We start from the raw sequence: 8685 nt of genomic DNA, 5'->3' as shown, positions 1-8685 counted from the left end.
TTAATGTTTAGGTGACAGTCAGTCCCCCAAGGTCAACCATTCATTGTCTTCAACTACCATTGCCTTGGGTCTTGGTAGTTTGCTTTTTTATTTTTTAAAAAGGACTTCACCAATGTTTTCGGTTGGCCTCATAATTACACAATTGGTAAACGAAAGAATCGAACTCACTGCCATTGAGTTAAGTTGAGTAGAACTCATAGCAACCCTTCAGGGCAAAGAGGACTACTTCATTGGGTTTGAACTGCTGACGTTGGGGTTGGCGACCCGAAATGTCACCCACTGCCCCACCAAGGCTCCTTATAGCTTGTGTAAATCAAAGGTATTTCTGCAGGCACTGAGTATGTGTGTGGGTGTGTGCGTGCGTGTGTCTAAAAGAGATCTACACAGAAGACATGTAACCATTACAGGTTTTAGAGCAGAACCCTATCTCCTGTCAAGCATATTATCTTCCACAGGGCTTCCTGATTTTAGATCACTACTAAAAACAAGTGGTGCTTGTTTAAGGTTAACACTATATTATAAATGTCTAAGTTTGATGAAGATACCTTGTGTATGGTAAATATTCATCTCCTCTGGAACTTTGGAATCTGGACGTTGATAGGTGATGAATTCATTTTTATAATTGAATTAAGCAAAAAATGCTCAGGCTGATCTGTGGGGTGAAACAATTATTTTAAAAAGCAGGGTGATCATTGCTGGTGAGAAGCCACCAACTTCACAGCGCTGGCGGGAATAATGAGGTCTTCTGTTCGTGTTTAGATCAACACTGGGAGGGCACACAGACTTGTGTCTTTTCCTTGTTCCAGGTGTTATCAGTGAATGCCTAAGGACATGTAAAGAGCCGCCTTGCTTAATGCTAAAGGCTCTTATCAAGGCCATTTTCAGCGGCTAACTCACCTATGAACTTAAGAGAACATCAGACTTAAAGAGGAAACAGATGGTAAGGAAATTCACTTTTCTCTCTGCCTCTTACAGGAACAAGGACAGAATAGCCATGGGCCACCCCTTCTCCATGGTTGACCCGGCGGTGCCTCGTTTTACTGGCGGTGGATTTCCTCTCAATAAGTCCTCCAAGGTGAAGTCCTAACTTGAAGCCACTGGCCGGGGCCAGATGGACAGGCTGGGCAATTTGAGATGGAACATTTTGCAGGAATCCCTTTCAAAACTCTTTTGGATCATAGATTTTTTTTATTTTTTTAAAGAAAAATCAGTGCTCATAGTCCAGATATTCCAGGATGGAAAGAAGGCAGAACTACCATCGCCATGTCCACCGAGGATGAGGTTTCCCTAACAGATTGTCACGATAGCTGTTCAGTTAGGCTGCCCCATGGCATGAAACAGGTCTTTTGTTACTACCACGATGATTGATTTGAAACTCCCCAGATCTGGACACTCCATGTGGATAATTCTTTGGTTATTAATTTCTCCATCACAGACACCGGTACATTAGAGATTTTATATTAAAAAAATGCTTTTGAAAGGAAATGCATCCCCGCCAACCTTACTGATAAGACATTATTTTAATTATTCCTGGTTAACTAGTTGTTGCATGAGATGAGAAAGGACAAATGCTAAAGTGTCTAAAGCATTGTTCTGAGAACTATTTCTATGTGGGATTTCTTTTCAAGCTTGGGGTAGGAGACTCTGTTCCAAAGAGATGTACTAATAAATATTCCACCATAAAAAGAAGAAGAAGAAAAAAGAAGCTTTGTAGAGACTTTGATCTTTGTTTTGGTAGACCATGGTAGGAAGCTTAAACCGTTGAGTGTTAAGCATTTGACTCCGAGGAACCGAGTCTATAGAACCGAGAGTTCTGGCTGGCGTCTTCCAAAGGCCAAGATCGCGAGTTGTTGGCTCGACTGCTTTCTTTTTGTGGATGCCACCACTATTGGGGCATCAGTTTAGAGCTGCCTTCTTGTTCAGCGTGTTTGCTCAGTCTTCGTGTGTGAGGACACCCTTCACCATTTCTCCTCACTCTCTCACAATGGTCCTTCTCTAGCTTCGTCTTTAACACTTCTTGAGGAGTAAGCAACTCGGGTGTTAAGCAGGACAAGACAAGTGGGTGGTTACAATAGTCTTGTTGTGCTAAGGGACCAAGGTCCCCATGGCGAAGGGCAAGGAGGACAAAAGATCTGAGACGTTGGTTAAGATCCTGAAGGGAGGTGGGACTTCAGAGGAGCCTTCTAGATATTCTGCTGCCCTTCTCAGTCCCCATGGCCAGTACCCTGTCTTAGATTGGGGTCATCAGGAATGTCCCTAAGACAGTGATGAGCAAAACAGGTAGGGAATCTCAGGAAAATGAACAAGAGAGTGGGGCAATGAGATAGAGAAGGGAAAGAAGTCAAGCAAGAGCATGTTATCAAGCCCAGTTCCATGGAGGGAAACTTGGGCTCAGGCCTGTGAAGGGGGTGCGGGGCTGTAACCACATCTCAGAGTTGTTCCCACCCAGAGTGAGAGACCTGGAGTGTTCCTACCCTTCCTACTGTCAGCACTGGTCAAGGACAGCTCTGGATGGACACTTGGGGCTTTCCTTGCCTTCAGACAAAGCAGGCACTGGCAACCTAAGGGCAGCCCTCCGGCAGAGCCACTGCAGACGTTGACTGATGGAAGTGAACTTGGTGAAGGGCTCAAGAGGAAGTGGACAGGCAGTGAGGTCCTCTGAGGCATCTGACAAGTTGGCCTGGTCTAAGAACTCCTACAAGTGTAAATCAACAACACTGAGGTGAGGTATCCCCATCCGTTCTTTGGGCATCATAAAAGGAGGCTAGGGAGGCATGAGTATGTGCCCTAGATCATTTACCCAGACATTTTAAAATCTAAAGACACACATTGGACCATTTTCTGATTTTTCAAATCACTGATGACTTGAAATCACTTCCTCCAGAGACCACCATATTCTGTCCAGTACAGAACATTGGGTGCCCAAGACAGTTATACACATTCACAACACTGAAGAACCCCCTGTCCCTCTAGGGACATATTGAAGTAGCGTGAGAGCCAGTTTCCTTCTGAGCCCTCGAGTGACTTTATAAGAGGTTCGCTTCTCCAGGGAAGTGGGGTTCGTGAGTTTTGCTCTATGCCAGTGTGGTATAGTGACACTGAGCCAGGAGGGTTCTGGAGACAGATTTGAGGTTCAAATCTAGGTCCATCACAACAGTGGGTTGTAATGAGGATTAAATCATTTTCTGTACAGAACATGGTTAGAACAATACCAGGCACATAGCAGTTGTTATGAAAGCACTGCCAATAGGCTTGATTATATTATTGCCTGTAACGGTGGTTCAGATCTGTTTTGGGGTAAGTACAGGTAGAAGGTTCTTTAGAAACCAGGATCAGACCCCATCGTACTTAGTCAAGTAAAACTCACTCACTCACTGCCCTCGAGTCGATGCTGATGCATAGTGACCTGATCGGAGACGAGTGACCTGCCCCTATGGGTTTTCAAGACTCTAATTCTTTACAGGATTAGAAAGGCCCATCATTTTCCCAAGGAGTGACTGGTGGTTTTGAACAGCTGACTTTTCGGATCGCAGCCCTACGCATAACCACTACGCTACCGGGGCTCCTAGCTAGTAAAGTAAAGGGTCAGTGCAAAGGAGGGAGCCCCTCAGCGAGGTGGATCGGCACAGAGGCGACCAGCTGGGCTCAGTCATAGCAAGGATTGTAAGAATAGTGCGGGACCGGGCAGTGGTTTGCTCTGATGTGCGGAGGGCCGCTAGCAGTCGGCACCCACTCAGGGGCACCTAACAACAAAAAGGGCGATTCCCATCACCACTTAGAGCATCGGTTCCCAAGCTTACTTGGCCTACCGTCTCCTTTCAGAAAAACATCTCAGTACCTCACCCCCACCCCCACCCACTGGCAATGAAACACTTTTCTACTGTAGCCTATGAGGCAGGCTAAAGTATGGCTTTCGCCGCCCCGCCCCACTTGTGGTCATTTCAACATCCAGGGGGCAGTATCACCCACTTTGGGAAGCACTGATTTAGAGGATAATTAAGTATCTAGATAAAGCTAAATTTGGTAATGCCATTGATAATGGAACATCTCATTGAATTGCTATCTTCGGTGCTACATAGACACTTTTCTCAGAGTTGTGACCTGGGGATTCTTTGACCCTTCCCCTGCAGAGGTCATGCATCCCTAGGTCTTTCTCAGTCCACCAGAGGGGGAGATCCTGGTGCCCTTTCTTTGACCACAGCGCTCACCTGTTTTCTTTATGTAGCAGAGCAGTAGTCTCCTCTGCTGATGACGGAGCCCCACGAGCCAGGGGCGTGGAGGACTCGGGTGCTAACATAGGGGCTCTATTAGGCTCCATTCGCTCATGTTCACCTGGCAGGGGAGGGAATTAAAGACGAGAAGAGGTGGAAGATAGTGCTGCCGCCTCTCTCCCATATACCGAACACCTGGACAGTCAAGGGTAGTATAAGCAAGCACTATTTAAGTGCAGGTGTTCACACCCTAGCCAAAGCACAGAACTGAACTGTTAACAACCCGGAGATTTGCAAATCATTAAAGGGGGGAGGGGGGGGTGCCCAGCCCAACCGCTTTTAAAATCACAACTTTGAGCTGCATTGTCAAGCAACATTAGGAGATTGTGCAGTGTCATAATTTTACCGCAGGGGTTTGCAGAGTTTCCAAAAGGAGTCGTGGTGCTAAAAGATCTTCTGACTCCCCACCGGGCTGATGGGAGCCCATGTACCAGAGAGAGAGAGAGAGAGAGAGAGAGAGAGAGAGAGAGAGGGAGGGAGAGAGAGAGAATAAAGGGGAAGCCCTGGCCACTGTTGTTGTGCTTCCTGTGGAGAATGGCCCAGAGCAAAGGTTTGTTACTGTGATACGCCACAGAGGCAGTGGTAGTCGAGCTAAGAGGAGATGGCAGCTTGTCCTGAGCTGTCGTTTTGCTCTAAAAATGTACCAGGGTGATAATGATCATCTGATTCCCTGACTTGCTCAGCCAGCCTCTGAAGATTGACCTAGGCCAAGATACCCATCAGAAAATACTATTATAATGAATTTTGAGCACTTAACGGCATGTCAGAGCCCGGGCAGTTTGAGGAAAGAGCCTCTCTCTCTTTCTCTTACACATAATCAATTATGGGGAGATCCGGTTAGGATTGGAGCAAAGCAAGGGCCGTTTAAAATATTAAAGTGGGAAAATCACTTAAACGACATATTTCTCTATTTTCTTTGTAGTAGATGGGAAATATTTTTATAGTATTATCCATTTTTAACGTCTCATTCGATGCTGTTTTAGTATTACCATTTCTCAAATCTATTATTTACAAGTTCCATTAGGGTTGCGGGACCTATTAGAATTTTATAGCAGCACGAAATGTGAGATCAGCAGGATACCATTTTTCTTTTTTATAATTAAAAATAGATTTCCCCCCTCATTTGGAAGTGCCGGATGGTTATAGAAGATGAGAAAATAAGGATAAACAAGAAGGGGATAAAGACCACCAATAGTCTCACCAGCAAGGCTGGCCACTGTTGTTCTCCTGGGCAAGCACTCATCCCATTCACGGAGGGTGGTTGTCTAATTGTTGAAGCCCACCGTTTCTTCTGATGGTGGATGATTGGGCTTACCAGTGTGCCAAATATTTCTAATGCCGCCTTTGAAATAGTAATGCTTTTTACATTTCAGTGTATCTTTTTGGATCTCTAGAACTTTGTTTGCCTCTGTCACTTCTTTCCGGTGGATCATCTTGTGGGCTTCCAATTCTGACCTTGTGGTTGGCAGCCCAACTTGTAATCCACTCTGCCACCAGTGGCCCTAGAGGGCAGATTCACCCTGTGGGACCAGTGGGTCGGCCCCTTGGTGTGTCTGAGACTGTAAATTGCTGTGAGACCGGGAAGCCTCCTCTTTCCCCCACAGAACAGCTGGGGGGCGGGGGGGTTAACAGCCCAACAAGCCGTCTTGATTGACAAGCATATTCTGGAATAAAACACTGGGTCTCTATATGAAAAGAGTCACTGACATGCACACTGGTGTTATTATGACTCCATGTTCATTTTATTAACAAAAAAGATCCTCAGAGATCTTTGAAATTTACTTCCAATGAAATGTGATGGATGGTGAGAGAAGAAAAAGAAACAGAGTTCTCAAGAGAGAGTGACAGAGAATTATATAAAAGGAGTTTAAAAAAATTTGTGGAAATGTGGAAAGAAAAGATCATGAAAGTTTTCCCATGACTTTCTTAAAGCTCCCTCATGTAGATTTCCTTTTAAAAACCAAACTTATTGAAATATAATCTACGTGCCATAAAAACACACGTTTTAAGCATACCGTTGGATAAGTTTTGACAAATGCGTCCATCAAGTAACTACTGCCTGAATCAGTACTCCCCAAGACCCCTTTGCAGTCGATCTCTATTGCCCACCTGGATCCCAAGCACCCATGGATCTGCTGGTCCTCATTGTAGGTTAGTTTGTCTTTTCTAGAATTTCACATAAGTAGAAGCATATACAATAGAGCCTTAAAGAAAGCTGCTGTGAGCACTTACGTTGTATAAATCTTTATGCAGCCATATGATTTCTCTCGGGTAAATACTTTGCAATGACATTGCTAGATCAAAGGGTAAGTGTATATTCTCGAATCTTTGTTATGTGTTGTTTTCTTTTTCATTATATAAAATCCAGGATTGATGAACTTATAGAGACAACAGTAGAATAAGAGTTCTGGGGGACATGGTGGTGGTGGTGGGAGGGCAAAGGGGAGCTGATATCAAGTAGTTCAAGAAGGAAGAAAATGTTTTGAAATTGATTGTGATAGCAATTGTACAATACTGTTTGATGTGATTGAACTATGGATGGTATGATACCTCTATTAGCCCCCAATAAAATGGTTTTGGAAAAAAAACAGGGGTAAGTGCATATTTAACTTGGTAAGAAGCTGAGAAATTCTTTACCAGATAAATGACAGCATTTTATATTCCTGCTAACAATGCAGTCATTCGAGTGGGTATATTGGACACCATATTGAGGTGTACTTCTGTATTTCCTGTAACAGTGTTGGAAGTTTTTTTCATCTGCATTTTGGCCATTCACAGGTCTTATTTTATGAAGTGCCTTCAGATCTTTCACTTACAATTTAAAAAAAAAAGAATAATTAGTCTTCTTAAATTCTGAAAGTCCTTTGTGGGTTTGGGCTATAAGAGCTTTTTCAGACACAAGCCTCTGTATTACTGATGTTTTCACTCGGTCTGTGGCATCCCTTTCTTAACAGCCAAGTTTGAAGAGCAGCCATTTTAAATTTAAATGAAGTCCAATTGATCCATTTTTTTCCTATGTGGTTTGTACTTTTCTTATTCTAAGACATTTTTGTCTGTTCCACGATTGGGATTTTTTTGGGGTCTGTCCTCTATGCATTGTATAGTTTTAGCTTTTATGTTTAGATTTGTGATCTCTGTCGAGTTACTGTTTAGGATGGTATGAGGTTACGAGGGCGGAGGTTCCTGTGTGTTCCATTTGATTTTCAATGATTTAGCACTGGGGCCTGCAAGGGTTGTCTTTTTCCCATGGGGTAACGTGGTACATTTGTAGATCATCAGTGAACCATTTTTGATATGCCGTTTCTAAACTCTCTACTGCATAGTTCTGCGTCTATCCTGCCCTGATATAGCAGAGTTTTATAATAAGTCTCAAAATTGGGTGGTGTAAGATCTCTCCTTTAAAATGATTTTGTAGTGCAGCGATTAAGCACTTGGCTACCAACCACAAGGTGACTGGTTTGAACCCAACCAACCTTTCTACAGGAGAAAGATGTGGCTTGTTGGGTGCTGGGTTAGCACCGCATGGAAATCAGGCCCATTTGGGAAGAAAGGACATTTTGACACTAGCAATGCTTTCAGTCCACGAACATGGCATAGACCCCCATCAATTTATATTTTGAAAAATGTCAGCACCTTTTTGTAGTTTTTAGTGTACAGTATGGCACATAATGTTATACCTGAGTAGTGTGCATTGGGTTGTGTCATTACACAGAAGAAAGACGAGTCTACCGATCCCATATAGATGTTACCCCCATCCCAGAGGACAAACCTGATAGCCACCTCATCCCTGCATGGCTTGAACGGACCCAGGTTCCCATACCTCCTCTCTCTGTGTGCACGTGCCCTTGGCTCACTCCCCACAGCTGCCAGCTCTTCCATGAACGAAGGCTCCCTTCTTTCCCTTGACCTAATGGACCCCTAGCACATCTCTGTGTCCCTTGCAGCCCTCTTGAATGGAAACCTTTCTTTTGTAAATGTCATAGATGCCACACTTTTTGGGATGGGGCGGTGCCATTCTGGCTGCATTACGACCATTGTCTTTGAGGCTGGAGCCATCCCAGTGGACCACCCACAAGCCCTTCGAATTACCGCAATCCCCCCGGCCTTCCTCCTCTCCTCCTGGACACTGGCCCTCAAGCCCCAAAGGCTTCAGTAGTGGGCTAGGTGTGGGCTGCTCCTTACCTCCGCCTGCCCTTGTTTCTGGTGGCTCAGTCCCTGCGTGGATGTACGTGCAGTACTCTGGAGATTTAGTTCCTAGAGTCCCTCATGCCCGACAACTCCTTCCTCCCTCCTTAGATCATCACCGAGTTCCCCAAGTCCCATTCTTCCAGGTCATATACTCTAAGGTTTGAGAGATGGGGTTCAGGTACAGGCAGAGGGGCTGGGCTCTGATGGAAGTGAAGGGGAACAATCT

At 44.7% G+C, this 8685-nt stretch overlaps 1 protein-coding gene across 1 annotated transcript in view; it reads left to right on the top strand.

Annotated features, from left to right (window-relative positions):
* CFAP58 (cilia and flagella associated protein 58) overlaps positions 1–1087 on the top strand; it is a 131016-nt gene extending 129929 nt beyond the window's left edge. The window contains exon 18 of the mRNA XM_045291425.1: positions 976–1087. Coding sequence (XP_045147360.1) covers positions 976–1087 — 112 coding nt within the window. The remainder of the gene's footprint in view (positions 1–975) is intronic.
* Positions 1088–8685: the final 7598 nt, after the last annotated feature.

Source organism: Echinops telfairi, unplaced genomic scaffold, assembly GCF_000313985.2.
Source record: "Echinops telfairi isolate 266 unplaced genomic scaffold, ASM31398v2 ScPeMD7_70;HRSCAF=299, whole genome shotgun sequence".
Classification (NCBI taxonomy): Eukaryota; Metazoa; Chordata; class Mammalia; order Afrosoricida; family Tenrecidae; genus Echinops; species Echinops telfairi.
The sequence above is the reverse complement of the archived record's forward strand: the minus strand, read 5'-3'. Positions and strand labels throughout refer to the sequence as shown.